At 36.3% G+C, this 17,939-nt stretch overlaps 1 protein-coding gene across 5 annotated transcripts in view; it reads left to right on the forward strand.

Moving 5' to 3' along the window:
- Positions 1-17,939, forward strand: part of JARID2 (jumonji and AT-rich interaction domain containing 2) — a 309,369-nt gene that overhangs the window by 159,355 nt on the left and 132,075 nt on the right. Inside the window, exon 1 of one of the 5 annotated variants that reach the window (XM_007487919.3) lies at positions 6,941-7,208. The exons of the other annotated variants lie outside the window; for them this stretch is intronic. Within the exon in view, the coding sequence (XP_007487981.2) occupies positions 7,142-7,208 (67 nt within the window). The 5' untranslated portion in view covers positions 6,941-7,141. Of the gene's footprint in view, positions 1-6,940; positions 7,209-17,939 lie in introns of those variants that run through there. 5 annotated transcript variants of the gene reach the window in all.

Below are 17,939 nucleotides of genomic sequence, written 5' to 3' on the forward strand. Positions count from 1 at the left end.
GGACTAACTCTCTTCTATGTTTTAATGATTTATTTGAATAATTCTTGAACTTTGATTATGGTTTCCAGTGTAAATATAGTCCTTCATCATAATGATGTATGTTAAGGGATATTAACCCAGACCACCAAACAGGCCTAAATTGTCATTATCGATTGGTGCTGTAAAACATTAGTTTAGGGCTCTACATATTTTACATTTTGTTTGACTAATGTTGTGCTGTTGGGTTGGAAGAAGAAAACATTACTTTTTTGTTTGTCTTGGTGTCAGCATTTAGTCAGTCAACATAATAAATCCCTTTCTTAGTACTAGAAGGGATACAAAGTTCAGATAAGTCTTAGTCCCTGCTTTTATGAACTTATTAATAATACACATACAGACTATTAGGGTTTATTTTAGAAAACATTGGCATAGATAGCTATCCAGAATATTATTATATGCTTGCATTAGAAAGGCACAAAACAAAATGTGAAGGAGGTAGAGAAACTTGTTACTCACTAAGGTGATGGCAGAGACATGGAAAGGGGGACATCCTTCCCTAAAGGAAGCTTATTTTGCTTACTGCATGCACTTTATATTATAATCAATGTGAAATACTAGATGTTGACCCATATATATAGCTTTCTCTCTGTCCCGTTTTGTCTCATTGCCTTCACTTGAACACACCTGGTCATCTCCACCTCTGAGATACCTTATCTCCTTCATGTCTGAGCTCCACATGGCGACTTCTCCAAGAAACTTTGCTAGATTTCTCCCGAATATAAGCTCCTAGAGGAGGCAGGAAACATCTGTCCTGTCTATAGAGCACAGGAAAGCCTTTTATGTAGAATTCATGCTAAAATGCTTATTGAATTGAAAGAAACTGAGTATAATTTGTACCTATTGTCTCAAACTGGGTTTGCTCTTGCCTCTAGCAACAAAAGCTTGCTGTTATAGACCATGAAAATGATTGAATCAGCAGGGGTTGCTATTTTACAACAAACTTGTTAAAGGATACACCCAGCCTGATTTTTCTTTTGGCAAGTAGGCTGGATACTACTGCTAATAAATCTAGGTCCCCAATCCCATGTCTACGAGGTTGTCTACTCCCTCTTATTGTCTCCCCACTTTTTGTAAAGGTACTGTACTAGCTTCACTATGCAGTCATTAGCCATTTTTAAAAAAAAAGTTAAATAGGCCTGTAATTTCTCATTCAAACCTTTTTTTTTCTTTTGTGGTTGAGTTGTGTCGGATCAAGGGTTTTTTTTGTTTTTGACAAAAATACTGTAGTGGTTTGCCATTTCCTTTTCCAGCTCATTTTACAGATGAACAACAGGGTTAAGTGACTTATCCAAGGTCACACAACTTAGTAAGTGTCTGAGGCCAGATTGGAACTCAGGAACATGAGTTCTTCTTTCTCCTGGCTTTCCACTCTATCCATTGTGCCACCTAACTGCCCCTTTCTTCCCCCTTTAAATTTTCTTAATGACATTAGCTAAGAATGAATATTTGTTGTTGTTGTTGTTTTCCCCCTTTTACACGAAATTGAGCCATATAATAGAACAGCCAAATTCCAAAGGTTTTCTGACTCTTAAGGTTTTAGTACTCTTTCTATTATGGATACATCTTCATTTGTAACTTTCCATCTTGCATGATTTGCAAGGTTAAATTTGGGGTATTTGTACTGGGTTTCATTTTATTTTGGGTCATTCTTTCCAGAATGTCAGGATAATTTTTATTTCGGCATCCCAAAATATCCATTGTTAGTGTAACTTCTAAAAACATTAAAAACATCCTGCTGGTATATGTTGAGAATATAAGCTGATTAGGACAGAGATTGACTTTCCCCATCATGTGTAATGCTGTGCCTTTTTCACTAAGGAATTTTAAGAGGCCAAGTACATTAATTAATTTGTTGAGATACTTATCACCCAGTATTATAAATTGTATTGGTGACATTTCACAGATAGATTTAACTTTGGTTGATCAGTATTTAGCTACCAAAAAGGAAAACTTTTTCCACTCTTCTTGTTGAGATAACAGAATTTTCTTCATTTCCTAATTTTTGAGTTAACTTCTCTGTCATAGCTATATTATTCTTTTTTTTATCTTCTATGGAGATATATCAAGATCATTCCATAATTTAACTATATCGATTAATTTTTATCATAGTTAAATGTCTAGCCTGTTGACAAAGTGGTTTAGTTGTGACTGTCCTGCTTACTTGATGCATTACTATTTTCTATATTGGTCTTAGACGTATTCTTTAAAACTGTATTAAGTTAATGCATTTATCAAACCACATTTGAGTGCTCATTGTTATAACGTGGTCATAGTAACTTGCTTACCCCTTTAGGCTAATTCAGAGTAGTTAATTTAGTGTGTAGTTGTTCATCAGTTTCTGTACTTCTAGAACCCTTAACCAAGTTTTCATTTATTAATAACATTATTAATTATTAACAACAGCCCATATTAAATTTTAGTTGTAGTTCATGCTCTCTGACCAACATATATATGGATGAAACTTTACTTACATACACACACTTCCTTTTGATATTAAGTAATAAAGCAACTGAATGTAATCAGAAAGAAATTCATCTTTTGCCAAATTGTGTTCTTTTGCAAGTGTTGTCTTAGAACAAATCCACTTTTTTTAATTTTCTCTCATTTTTTCCTTCTACTGCTTATTGCAACAACAAATTGACTCCAATGTATATTTATAGTTATACTTTTGAAAAAGGGTGTGTATGTGAAGGAAATATTTTGTATACTGAATCACATTTTGCTATTGACTTTCATTATTGCTAATAGCAGTTGATATTTATATTATGTTTTTAGATTATTCCAGGCTCTATGCTAAGTACTTACAATTATTATGTTTTCGTCTTAATAAACCCCCATTTTACAGATTAGAAAACTGAGGTTAAATGACTTGCCCAATATCGCATAGCTAGCAAGTGCCTGAGGAATTCAGCTCAAGAACTCTATACACTGTAATCATTAACTGCAGCTAGGAAGTTTCTAAGGCAAGATTTGAACCCAGGACCTCCCATCCCTGGGCCTGACTCTCAATCCACTGATCCACCTAGCTGCCCCCTGCCTTTCTAGTATTTATTATAATATGGGAGCTTCATTCTCATACCCTAAATTTTGACCTAATATTAACTAAATTTTTTACCTTGAAAAATTAAGTTTTGCTTCAAGACACAATCTGTCTTTGTACTTATGCAAGTAAAGTCCATTAAATTGCATAGTTGAAATCTTTGGCAACATTGGAGAGTAGTTTCTGTTAAGTGATAAGGCTAAAAAGCCAGAAAGTACAATGTTTAGAACAGATTAGGAGGAGAAAAGGAAATATACTTCGTGTAGATGTTAATTTGGAAATCTATTCATGAAGTCACTATCTATATTCCCTTTGTCCTGATGATACTGCCAATAAGCCCAAATGGATCGAAGGCAGAAGAAAAGTATCCATTTATACCCAAAATATTCATTTTGACTCTATTTTTGAAGTGGCAAAGAATTGAAAACCAATAAAGTAAGCCATCATCTGAGGAATGGCTGAACAAATTAAGATATCTGGGAAAAAAATGGAATATTAACTGTTGATAAAAAATAGTAAAAGGGATGACTCCCAAGAAACCCAGTAAAAGTTATGTGAACAAATGCAGAGCAAAGTGAGCAGAAACAAGAGAAGGTTTTATACTATAGTAACACCCTTGTAAAGGTAAACAACTTTGAAAGAGTTAAGAATTCTGAACCATACAGTGGCTGTCCATGAATCTAGAGGACCAATCATTAAACATTCAGCTTACCACCCTGAAAGAGAGGTATTGGGTTCAAGTTACAGAATGAGAATGACATTTCAAGTGTAACATTCTTTGTCTGACAATTTTCTCATCTTTCTCCTACTTTTATCTCATCTTGGGGAACCCTATCCCAACCTTCTCCTCTTCTCTCTCCAAATTGGGGATTAATTTCTTCCTTCAGTTTGAATAAAATACATTACTTTTCTCTGATATTTTAGGTGCTTAACTACGTTTTCCTTAAAGCTCAAACATTTAGGAGTCCACAGAGATAATCGTTTTGTCTATACTCTTACCCTAATCATTAAAAAAATAACAAAAATACATACATACTAAATAATCCATTCAAAGAAGAGTGGGTATTTTGACAAATATGAAAACAAATTTCAAGTAATGAAAAATCAGGAAAACAGTCCTGACGAAAGACAGATATGGTGGAGTGGAAAGGGCTGCCATTCTTGGGGTCAAAAGATCTGGATTGAACCTGAGCCTGGAGACTTTATTTTCTCTGTTATCTTAGACAAACCATCTAAGTTTACAAAGCTTTGGTTTCCTCATTCATAAAATGAGAATAATAAAATGAGAACATATTGGTCAGGAAACAACTTTATAAAACGTGTGTGTGTGTGTGTGTGTGTGTGTGTGTGTGTGTGTGTGTGTGTGTGTGTGTGTGTTGCTATTATTGATTTATTTCAATGTTATCTTAAGAAAGCAAACTATATCACTATTCCTTTAAGTGTGCTGTACTCTGTGATCTACATAAAGTTGAGATTTTTCTCTCTCTCTGGTCATTTTAATTATCACTTCATTACTATTTTGTTATTCTTTCCTGTATATATTAAAGTTAATATATAGACCAATATTACCAGTTTTTTCCATCAAAACAATCATAGACTCAGATTTAGAATTAAGAATGAATTGATGAATTGATATATTTCCTCTTGTCCTGTTTGGCTTCAGGCAATCAAAACCCAGACAGAATTAACTTTGACAGATTTTAGGGAAGTTGCACTTAAATGTTATCTCACATTAATATAATAAACCCAGGAAATGGGGTTTAAGATTTTATTAATTTTTGACATTCAGGTTTCATGTTGGAGTTCATGCCATGGCAAGTAATGGCAGTCTTGTCTTAGTTATTTAAGCTTTCTCATTTTTTAATGTATAACAGGATGCTGTTACCAATTTTAGATAAGTGGGAGAGGGGGTTAACAGATCCACAGTAAATAATTGTTATACACATAAATTATACAATATACAATACAATGGGGTTTTGGCTTGTGCTCTGTCGACTGCTTTCTAGGTGAAATAATTTATTAATCTGTCCTCTTGCCTGTTGTATTAACCTCATCCACCTAAGTGGGCCATTATTAGAGGGTAGAATTATGTTGAAGATTTGGTATTTGTCTTCCTTGTCTCATTTGGGTTTTGAATGTTTGCATGATTAGATAGATGGTGGGCAGGTGTCTGACAGCTCATGAAATCACAAATATAGAAGGGACACTAGATTTTCATCTAGTCCAACCCTCTTATATTAGAGATAAGGAAACTAAGAAATGAAAATACTCAATTTGATGTATTAAGTGACAGAATTGTTATTTGAACCCAAGCCAAAGGCCTCAAAACTCAACCCTCTTTCTCCTATATTTCTACCTCTCATAGTCTTAGAGCAGTAAGCAGGAGGATTCTTAACCTTTTTGTTTATTTGCTCTGCTGAAGCCTGGGTACCCCTGTGACTCCTTTTTCAGAATATTGTGGGGTTTTTTTAATTATATTTTTAAATGCAGAAAATAAAATGTACAGAGAAAACTATTTATTGAAATTAAATTATGAAAATATTAGAAACACAAGGCTATGAACCTTAAGTTAAGAACCTCCTTTCTGTGAGGAGCAGTAGACATCCCAGACATCCCATTCTCCTAGTTTTTCTGCTTTGGCAAATATTGAACCTTTCTGTATGAAGTCCCTGGGCCTCAGTTTCTTCTCTAAAAGGAAGGTATTGGACTCGACAATGTATTAGGCCATCTGTACATTTTAAAATCTCTTGGAAGAAAAGGAGGAAAGGGTTACTCCCCTGTGTACCTTTAAATACAGGGAGGTACTGGGATATAGAAGGGGCTTTTCAGGGTTGGGGGGAGATTCATTTTCTTGGGAAGTGGAGAGCGAGATTTCTTAGTTTAAGGTGTTTAGAGCATGTGTTTCTTGTCTTCTTAATTATAGTTATATTTTGATGCCTTCCTTTGAAGCAAAAATTTGAAACCAGACTCTTGGGTACAAATTCAACTGCCAGGTGGTTTTGTTGAGATGGGTGTTTCCTGAAAGGATGTGGGGCAGAGTGAATTGATATATCTCCCTTGTCTTGCTGCCCCCACCGCCTACCCCAGGCTGACAGGCCACAGATAATTGTTTTCTGGAAAGACTTTTGCTTAGGGGTAGAAAAGATGGGAGAAAACAAGATGCAATTTATTACATTAAATCAATTTATGTATATTTTGGCCAGGCTGGGTAGCAGTGGCCCATGTCTGTTTTGTACTATTAGCTCATTTTGTAGCTAATGAAGCACCATGGTGGCTGGAATTGATGGGAAGGACGGCGTGAGGGAGGAGCCTAGAGGAGCATGTGGAAAGAGATTTCTGCAGTCTGTCTGGAGAGATGCCCAGATTTCCCAGCCAAAAAAACAAATAAAAATAAATAAATGGCAAGTGCTGAATGACACAAATTATGATATTAAGTAGGGATATGTTATTGAAAAATGTGTCATTCAGCCAGCTCGCTGCTCATGGGGGGGGGGGGGCGTGGGTTGGGGGGGGTGCTTGTGTTGTCTGGCGAATCGAATCTGTTCTGCAGACAATTAAACTGAATACCCTCCTCTAAGAGGTGGATTTTTAAAAAAAATGTCAGCTTTTTATATATTCTAGGGATCTGATTTGTGTACTATTCAGATTTCTTAAACAACTCTCCCCCCCCCCCCCCCAATCCAAAAAACACCACTACAATAATAAAACCTTCTGCCTTTTGCTGCTGTCATTTTATGGGGGGAGGGGGCGTATTCTAGAGACCTCCTCTTTGGTGTTAGCTTCTTTCCATCAACATAAATAACCATTTCTCTCCCCTCCCCCCACCAAGCCATTGCTGTTCCTGCTGTCCTATTGCTGTGCTGAATCTGCACTGCCGGCTGCTTATTGCGTACAGCAGGAGGATTGTTGACAAGTGCTCTGTAGCCTGCCTCTCGCTCTTTCTCTCTCTCCCTGCCTCATTCCCTCCCTCCCTCTGTTTCTCCCTGCCCCCTCCTTCCTTTTCTCCCTCCCTCCCCCTCTCCTTTCCCTCTCTCCTCTCTCTGCAATGATCCGGCTCTGAGGATGGCTGTTCCACGGGTCTGTCAGGTGCAGTGTTTGGTGGCTTGTCTTGAGGAGCCTGGGATAGAAGGTGTGTTCCTATAAATAAAATGAAATCGAGCTCTAGATTTTGTTTTAGGCTGATGTGGCTTTTGTTGAGGAAATAGGCCTTTGTGGGTTTCCCTGCTATAATCCTGATTAAATCCATTATGGATCGCAAGGTGCTATGTAGTAGTATGTAAAGTATTGTGATTTGTTTAATATTAATATTCTTTCCTCTTTGATATCCTCCCTGGGGGGCAGTGCTGGGGCCTTCGAAGGTGTTGTGGAAATTTACCAGGGGAGAACCAGGGGAGAATTCATGCTATTAGCTCTGTTGACCATTTTGGTCAAAACTGCAGTGTTAACCAGGCACCCGTAGGTTTAGACATTCCTTTCAGGACCTGGCAGACAATTAGCTTTATCAGTGTTCTTCATATTAGTGTTTATTTAATACAATTTTTAACATTATAGGTAAAATACATAGAATAGAACAGAATACAAAATGTGTAATCTCACTGGTTGAAGTAAGAGAAATGTAGATCATGATTCCTCCCCCTCTCCCCCCTTTAAAAATGGTGGGGGAAACTGAGGTATATTAAAATATTTTTTTATTGACTGATTTCTCTATGGTACATGGACAGTGTCTCAGATTTGAGGAATAGAAATAAACTATCCTAGTCCTTTATTATTTCTTTAGTCTTGCATGCATTCAGTCTTTTTGAATAGACTAGATACTGGGTCACTCATACTTAACAGATATTAGTGATTGGAATAGATTTACAAGGTACAGACAATCCCTTGCAATCTTACAAATTCAATTTATTCCTATATTACTGAAGTTCCTCCTCCTTCCTATCCCCTGCTCCCAGTGTAATTGACTTGAATGAAATCTGGCTTAAGAGGCAATAGGTCTAACTGAACTTTGAACCCAGCTTTAAAGTCACCTCATTTAATGCCTTTGGGTATATAACATTCTGCCGTATCTCAGTCATTCTGGAGAATAGGCCAGTGATTATTTTATTGTATAATTTTGGTGTGCCTGCCTCCACTGATGCCATGAGGACAATAATAACATGTACAAAAAAGAATGTGGACTTCTTGGAAAAGAGTTTGTTCAAAATCTTGATGAATTTCATTCCCCTGAAGGTCAGTAACTAATAAGTGCTGTTTTCTAGATTGGTTTAAACTTAGCCTTGTTTGTTTGAGCATTGGTGTATGTGGTAAAAAGATCTCTCAACTTAGAGTGAAGGCAGATCAGAATCCTAATGTGGCTTCCAAAAGAAATTAATTCTGTGAACCTCACTTACCTCCTGGGTTTCAGGCTTCTTCTATACAATGGGGAGACTCATACTCCAATGTCTTTATTTGTCTCTTCTTTACAAAGCAAGACCCCCTAAGATTAGGCAATATTTTTATTTTTTTTTCTTTGTATCCCTAGTGTCTAACATATAGTGCCTGTCATAACAAATACTTAAGAAATGATTATTGATTGATTGAAAGTTACTCACAAGGTCTTTGTCAGAATCCAATCCAGTATACATTCAGTGTGATATAATTGCCAGTTCCTGTTTTTATTCTTGTTAGTACTTTGAGCTCTTAGAACAAACATAAAGTAGCACAGGTGTCCTTGGCTTTTTTTTTTTTTCTGTAAAATTGAGTACCCATTGGACTCTGTACAAATCAAATAAGATTTAAAAAATACCATAAAGAATAAAGAGTATTTAAAAGTAAATATGTGGATTTTTTAAAAGTGAAGTGCTCTTCTACAAGCTTAATCATTAAAAATATTATTTTTTATATGAGCTCATATCTGGATATGCCAGTTTTTCAGAAAGTGGGGTACCACTCTGTTACCAGCTCATGTTTTGAGGCAAGTTTACTTTGTTCTGTGTTCATTATGGACCAGGACAAAGCCAATAATGGTTCATGTTCTGTATCTGTCCAAGGATTGCTTGCTTTCATCCTAAAATGTTACAGATTGTTCCTTTTCCTTTGGTTATATTTTGTCTTCTTTTTGTCTGCTCCTTCTGTTTCTTTTTTCCATACCAGTCTACTTCTTATGCTTGGTAGGATTGTGATTTTCTTTTTAGGTTTGTTTGTACAATCCCCAAAGACTATATTTGATGTTCAGCTCAATTGCTCATGGATTGCTTTCAAGGCATGTTTGACAAAACTGGGAACTCTTCCATTTATTGCTATGTTGTGAATCCAAAAAATTAGTGTAGAATGATGAGAATGGGATTGGATGATGAGGATCTGAATCAGTGGATTCTGTCTTTGTGACCATGAACAAATAACCTCTTTGTTGCTCACTTTTTCTATCTGTAAAACAGGAGAATTGACCTGTTTTTGCAAGATTACTTTCTAACTCAATTTTTCTCTTCTCTCTCTCTCTCTCTCTCTCTCTCTCTCTCTCTCTCTCTCTCTCTATATATATATATATATATATAGATATATATAGATATAGATATAGATATATATAGATATATATAGATATAGATATAGATATCTATATCTATATATATCTATATATATATATATTTTTTTTTTTAACCAGAATTTACCTCTCCCAGAGTTCAGGTTATAATTTCATGTCCCTAGAAGAGGTTGTTGGTAGGAGCATTAGTGAGACATACAGAGACTGGAGCTTTGGGTAATAACATCAAAAAATATAACTACATTCCCTTAGAGAGAGTGGTATACCAAAGTCTTCCCGTTATCCTTTCACAATTTGACCAGAAATCAAGTGAAAAAGGGTAGATATGATGCTGAAGTCAAAAGGGATTCAATTCACAAAATTTAAAAATTGTAAACTTACTGACTCAACCTTTTCCATGTCATGGATCCCTTTGGTCTTTAGGTGATTGATGTCTATGGACCTCTTCTCCTAAGTAGTATTTTAAAATGCATAAAACAAAGTTTACAGGATTATAAAGGAACCCAACTATTTTGAAATATTCTTAAAATATTGGAATTTTTAAAAAAGAAAGTTAATGAACCCTAGGCTTAGAAGCTGGTTCCAGGGCAAAGAGGGTTTCACTAAATACAGCAATATAATAATGAATGTCAAACAAAATATGTTGAATACAGCAGCTTTGTTTTATTATAAAAAATTATAAATCACTGAAGATTTCCTGTTAGAACAGAGTGATACAAAGCAAAAGTTGGGTTTTGAAGGAAACCTTTCATGTATGATATTTGTGTTTGTCAAATTCATCAAAATTTCAATAGCTTCTATTTTTTTCTCAAATGGTCTAGGAAACCTTTCTTAGAAATTGCTGACTCCCCACCAGAGAAACACACATTTGCCAAAGTGACCCTTTGTTCTGTTCCATGGTTGAAGAATCCCGAAGCTTTATTTAGGCCACAGGAACAAAAGAGGGTCCAGAGAGAGGTTTCCCCTCCATTCTATTATGCCCCAGCCCTCCTTTATGATTATGTTTATGTATCTCCAGGTGTTTGAGACCCTCAGGGAAATGTACGCTTTCTCTGGATGGTTTTAGTGTTAGTGTAGTGCCCATCCTTCCCTCTTTCTTCACAGATTCCTTCCAGTTTATAAATCTGTTGCTATCTCATATGCAATTGTTGATACTTTTGTCTTCCCTATTAGACTGAGAGCTCCTTGAGGACAGGAATTGTTCTTACTTTACCTTTGTATTCCCAGTGTTCATTATAGTATACTAGGTTTAATAGTGAATGCCAAATTGAGTGCTTGTGGCCTCAGAGACTGTGTTCTGTTTACTCTGGCTTACAAGTTCCTATACTCTTGGAGATCAAGACAAATGAGAAAGGCAGACACAGACTGTCAAACTTCAGCTGTTCATTTTAAAGCTTTTGATTGGTAGAGTGAAGGAGAGACTTCTTACTGAGGCCTTCTTGGCCCTGCCCCTGCCCCATCCAGAAATATAATGAAAAACTGATTTAGGTTACTAATCACTGGAGATGGCTTTGAGGTAAATAGCATTGGGGTTTCTAAAAGAATATTTTCTGTGGAAAGGGCCCCACTATCTTGCATACAGTAAGTGCTTAACCACTAAAACCCAGAGGAGAATCCAAGGTACAATTCATTACTTTTGTTGTTGAAACAAAATTATTTGCTGACCTAGAGCTCTATGCTATTTTTCAGGAATGTTGAGAGATGCTTGCGTGTTGCATTTTCCTGACTAGAATGCAAAATTTAGAGACAAAGAGATTGATAAGTCTGTTTCATTCTCTCTTCTTAGGGGCCTTTTTCACTAGTGAAGGGAATAGCTCTTATCACCTGAGATTGGCTATGGTCTCCTCACACCCCCTCCCCCAAATTCTCACCCCATTTTCAAATGTGAAGTATTAATTAGTCCAATTGTGACCACCCTAGCAAGCTATTTTTGACTGTTGGCCTTGGGCAGGGCAGTTGACCTGCTGCTTGTCAAAGTTCTGCCCTACCCTTCCCTCCCCCCCCCCCCCCCCCCCCCCCGCTTACTTGACTGTGCACAGTGACAGAAAGATGATGTTCCCTTGCCAGGGTTCCAGGAATAGATGGCCACATCTGAACCTGGGAAGCTGACTTCTTCACCCATTCCTGTTCCCTGCTCTGCAGTGTCCCAGGCTAAGGCAGGAATCAAAATACTTTTTTATGGTGCCATCTTTTGTTTTGTTTGTAGTCTTTACTGAGACTTTTCCAATGGAGGTAGACTGAGCATTCTGTGTACCTAAGCAGCTCTGACTCCAAAAATCCTTCTATCCTAGTAAGAAAGAGGAGGCAGTACTTCCACTCATTCTGAATTCACACTTTTAAAAAGAAAGAGGGGGGAACTGTTGGAAGCCTCACAGTGGAAGCTTGCCTCCTGTTTAATATGTAATGTGATACCTTGTCTCACAGTGACAAGGTGACAGATGGCTTTGCCTCTATAAAACAGAATTACCTTTTGTGCATCTCTCCCACAACCCAGCTCTAAACAGTAGCTCTCCCTAGTATGCTAATGAGTTGGGTGTGCTACAGATGTTCTGGAGGTCCTGGAACAGCTTCAAAGGTCCCATTGTTCTCCCTTTTTTTTTAGCCCTTGTCTAGGTCTGGCTTTAGAGGGTGGTGCTTGAACACAGGTGATTTTTTTTTTTAACATTACTTGAATTGTTTTATGTATGTGTTGTACTTGTTGGGGAGGGTACATAAGCCTAACAATTTAATTTCTTTTTCCCCTATAAATGAAGGGTTAGTGAGAACAGAATAATCTCCTTCAAATATATTTGTAATCTGAACCTTTAGGCTGAATTAAAACTAAAGTACCTCACATTTTTAGGTACAACTTCTTAACCGCTTGTAATATATGTATAACTTCAGCTGACCTCACTTGCCAATAAATAGTTGTCCCACAGCTTCCCAACCTTTATCCTTCATTCTTTTTCAGGGCTGGGATGGGGGTGGGGGAGGAGCTCAAGTTGCTCTGCTGAACTGCCTGGCTCGGGTCAGCATTTCATTTCTTTCTAACTTGGGGGACGGGGGAGTGGGGAAGCTACTGGCCCTGGCAGTCATTCCTGATTACCTGGTGCTGCTTTCTGTTGGGGTTGGAGTGTGTATGGTGAAGGGCTGACTTGAGCTTTGTGGCATGAGGTCAGCGTTGCCCTATCAGAACTCTGATAGCCTCTCCAGCTTGCCTCTGGGCGTGGGCCTCTAGTCCAAGTGCCTCCAGGATGGCTCTATGTAGCACCTGTTTCTTTATTGAGAGATACAATAGCAGTGCTTCAGTTCAGTGGATCTTAATACAATCAAGAAGGATAGCTGTCTAGGGAAGACTGGAATTTTCCTCTCTTCCCTGACAAAGAAGCAGGGGTTGGTACACACTTAAAATGTAGGTAGAAGATTCAAAGGAATGAAGCTTTTTACCTTAGTTTTTTTTTTCCCATCAAAGCCTAAAAAACAATTGACAGGAGGACACACCTGACTTGCCCATCAAACCCATTTGTGTTAATGGGAGAAGCCCAAAGATGTCCTCTAAGTGGCTTAGATCATGTTGTAATTATGTCTTTTTTGCCTAGTGGCATTCATCTCCATCATGGTGACCAGCTGCTTGGAGGGAACGAAGACCATGTGATCCTTCTTGTATGGCTGGTATTAAAACACTAAAACTCAATCTGAGTCCCGTTCAGTTGACTAGAGACACATAAGGTGGGCCTAGCCAAATGTGCCAGATGCTTGCCCAGGGATAAAGCTGAGTTTTCTCTAGCAGTGTGGAGGATTTTAATGGAAGATGATTCACCAATTAATAACATTTGTTAATTCTTTCCCTTGTAATGATGTTTTAACTCTTTTTAATGGAAAACGACTCATCAATTAATACAATATGTTAATTCTTTCCCCTGTAATGATATTGACCCTTTTTCATCTAGGCTATGAAAAAGTAGTTTGGAGGACAATATAAAGCTATATCTTGCCTTAAATTTGTGCCACTCTTTATGCCCCCCAGGCAAAGAGTAGGATATTCTTTCTGCATCTAGGCTACAGTTTTCTTACTTGTGAAATGAATGGATTTGAATGTTAGGCCCTGTCCTAGCAGTTGGCATAGTGACTAAAATGCAGCCAAAACATTCTGGATTCTGATCTCCCTGCAAAAGCTATCAGGTGTGTCTCAAGCACATAACCTCCCAGACTCTTTCCTTAACTGTTAAACGGGGACAGTCATATTCTCTACCTAACAGGGTTGTTGTAGGGATTGATATGTGATAATAGAGCTACAAATTGTAGTACCTAAAAGTGTTATACTACTTAGTAAGAGGTTATTATTAATATTTATATTCATTCACTTAAGCAGGCATTCCTTGAGCCACTGCTATGTTCTATATTCTGTACTTGATCAATAAATAGTCACTTGCTGAATACCCAGCTGACAGTTACATGGATCTATTTGAGAACCTTTGTGTTTTCATCCTATTTTACAGCTTTTAGAAGCATAAAAACCCTCTCAAAATGCTTACATGGCTACATGCTATACAGCCATATTTTCAATTTATGTGAAAGTAGCTACAGTAGGGAGACTACCGTGTTTGCTGCTACCACCATTGCTCTCAGCCATTCATTCCAAGGGATTGTGTCTGTTAAGAGAGGTGCTGTGAATTGGTGTGCCATGTGAGCTGATATATATTTAAACCTTAATTCCAAAGGATCATGAGTCTCCATCAACCTATCTTCCCACGGATACAATTTTTATATATATTCTTTAATTCTAAAAAAGGTTATATAATTATAAATATAGACAATTTAAACATTCTTTGGTGATACTACAAGATATAAAACATAGTTAACTATCATTCTATAAATTGACTGAAATATAGTAATAGATAATGACAATACAAACAATTTAAATGTATTCTTTGGTCACATATATCACCTAAAATATACTTTTATATATAATTATAAAATATATAGACAATATATTCTTTTGTAATATTCAGCAACCTAAGATATATTCTATATATTACCTTAAATATAGTTACAAAATATATAGATAATTTATTTTCTTTTGTAATATTCTCTAGCCTAAACTATATTCTATATATCACCTAATATATAGTTATATAAATAATTATAAAATATAGATCAACAAGAGCTGGAAAGGATCATATGGATCATATAATCCCATCCCCCCACCCCTTTTTTTTTATCAGATTAAGAAACTGAAGCCCAGAAAGATTCAGTTTATTTGTATAAGGCTATGTAGCACTCACCAGCAGAACTGAGATTGAAACTCAGAGATTCTAATTTAAATTTATCTTTTCTTTCCCTGACATTGCATGGAACTGTAAAATCTTTTTTTTTTTTTCATTTTTGTGTTCTTGAAAGAAAAACCCCACAAATCCCACAAAGACAGAAGGAAAAGTACCAGGCAAGCAAAATGACTTGCCCAGGATACTTAGCTAGAAAGTATCTGAAGTCAAATTTGAACCTAGGTCCTCCCAACTTCAGTCCTAGGGCTCTATCCACTGTGCTACCTAGATGCCCTGAAACTGCAAAATCTTAACAGTTGGATAGACCCTTAAAAATCAGGCACTTAGTATATAAACTGCTACTGAAAGCAGGAATTCATTGTATACCATATCCCTACCCTGTGATTCTCCTGTTGCTTTTTAAAATGTTTTTTATTAGTAGGTCATTAGCTACTTGATATGGCAAACCATTCCATTTTTTTCCTTTATATTTTATTGGTGATCTTAAAAACATTATTAGATATTATGATTTCAAGATTCTTTTATCATTTTGGTTATCCTGTTTCAGATCCTCCCTAGATTTTACTATTTCTCCTAACACATGATATACAGTAGAATGTTTTATATGTTGATTTTCTTGAATTGTCCCCGCAGAGGGTGTGTGTATATGTGTGTTTGTTTGTGTGTGCACCTGCAGTGGATGGGTTGCTGGGTGGAGAGTAGAGAGAGGTTAATGAAAATTAATATTTATATTAATGATAAATTAATGTTTTTGAAAAGGTGGCAAATACTGTTATAACAGTGGACAATGGTAATATTTTCCTTCATTTGGGAATGGTGTTTAATGTTTTTATTAACCTAATTATATTAGATTTTTAAGCAGATAAATCACAGTTGGCTTGTTCTTAACTTATAGTAATCTAATCCTTTTCACATTATTGTGAAAAACTTTTAACTATTTTTAAACCAGGTGCTTTCTATCCTACTTGTTTGTTTGTTGTTTGTTTGTTTTTTTTTCCAAGTCTTTATATAAGTGAAGAATTTTGCCTCTATCTTTGTTAGCTTTCCTTATCAGCCTGAAAGTCCGAGTCTCTCAGGTCCTTTGTGCCATCCACTGTATTAGGTATCTTTCCCACATGTGTCATTTGAAAACTTGAAGAATCTACATAAAATTGTTGGATAGAGCCAATTATAGAGCCGTTCTTTGTGACACTAGAGAGTTTCCTTTGGCTTAACATTATTCCATTAGTCAACATTTGGATATGGTTGTTCAGATATATGAATTTATAGAGCTGTAATCTTCTGATATATATTTCTATTGTCCAGAATATTATTTAAAATTTTTTTGTTTTATTTTTTAAAAAAAGTTAAGCTTCACTTGATATTATGTCTTCTTATTGAACCGATAGTGGTTTCTCCGAATTTGTTTTTTTAAAAAAACTGGTAGATATAGATCTCCTTTTTAATTTGGCAGATTTTTGGCAACAAAAAGTTTTAAAATGGAAATGTTATGTAAAGAACCTTGTATTCAGCATCTATTTTCATATTTATTTAATTTTTCACATTTGGCTGTTTTTAGAACTCAATTTTGTTCCTAGTTGCTTAGGAATCACTCATTTGTCCTGTTAGTTGTCCTATAGTTTCTATTGTTTCTAGGATCTACTTTTTTTCCCCTAGAGAAGAGAGGAGAAAGGAGGAGAAAAAATGGTTAAAGGAAGAAGAAGAGCAACCAACAGTAACAGAGAAGTGGACACTGAGTTGATGGTGACATAAATAAGTAGTTTTTAGTGATGGTATAGAATTCAGCTGAGAGAAAAGGAGATCTCATTAATAAGAGAAGAAAAAAAATATTACCATGTAGGAGCAAAAGATCTGTTGAATTTTCAAGTTACCAAGTATAGTAGAGGCGTGGAGAGGACTTGTAAACCAAGATGTAAGGCTGGAGACCTAGATGTCAATCAAGAGAAGGTTCCAATGGAATGTTCCCAGGAGTGGCAGTTGGGGGGTTTTCTGGCCACCCACTGAGGGGAAGAAGCAGGATCTAAAAGGCTTTGTCTTTGTCTTTGGCTCTGGGCAGTTGAAGGTGATAAAGGGAGAAACATGTCAGGCGACTTGGATAGGTAGACATTAAACCATCTGTTGAAGTAGAAAAAAATGTTTTGGATTTCATGAGATTATTGAATGAAATAATAGGGTATCATAGGTTGCAGAAAGGAGCAAAGACTTTGTTTATGCTTCTCCCTGCTCCTGTGGAACAAGGGTAATATGTGGTGTTCTATGGGAAAGATCATGTGTTAGAGAGGATGCCTACAGACAGAATATCCCGAGACCAACGCCAGCTTTCAGTTTATTTGAGGAGAGGAGTTTGAGCATGAAAGAAAGCTAATTGACTCCTTCAAGAGTGTGAGTGCAGAAAAGTTGAGCAGAGCAGAATAGATACCAGGGAGGGATATTATGCATCAGAATTAAGGTATGGAAATTGATAATAATGAAATAATTATTTGTACCTTTATAATGGTGTTAGTTTGGATGACTTGGTTTGAAAGAGATAGAGGATTCAAAAGATTGACGAGGGGACTTAGAAACTGAGAAATAATTGAGAAAAGAATAGGTGGGATTCTTTATTTCTAGATAGTTCTGTAGAAGTGATAGTCTTGGTGCCTGGAGTCAGACATTGAATGATAAAGGGAAGTAGTTAATGGGTGGAGAGGAAAGGTAGTTAGGGAGGCAACTTTACTTTTCCCCTTATTGTTTATAATCTACTGATTATTTAAGGGCTAATTGATGGATTATTTGAAGGGTTAATTTTCAAAGAATAAAATAAATTTAAGTATAAAATCCTATCCTATAGTAGTATATATCAAGAACATCAGGAAAATAATTTCATTTTATCATAAAGAATAAGCAACTGAATATTTTTGAATAAAAGCCTTTTTCAGACTTTCCTTTAAGTTTGTGACACCTGGTTCCATATTATTAGTGATGGCAAATATTTGTCTTTTGTGCCAAGTTTTGACTTTTAGAAATGGCCAAGAAGTAATTGAAAACTGAATCTAGTGAAGAAAACAATCAAGGTGGGCAATTCCATATTTCATTAGAA

The sequence above is a fragment of the Monodelphis domestica genome, chromosome 3, assembly GCF_027887165.1.
Source record: "Monodelphis domestica isolate mMonDom1 chromosome 3, mMonDom1.pri, whole genome shotgun sequence".
NCBI classification, from domain to species: domain Eukaryota; kingdom Metazoa; phylum Chordata; class Mammalia; order Didelphimorphia; family Didelphidae; genus Monodelphis; species Monodelphis domestica.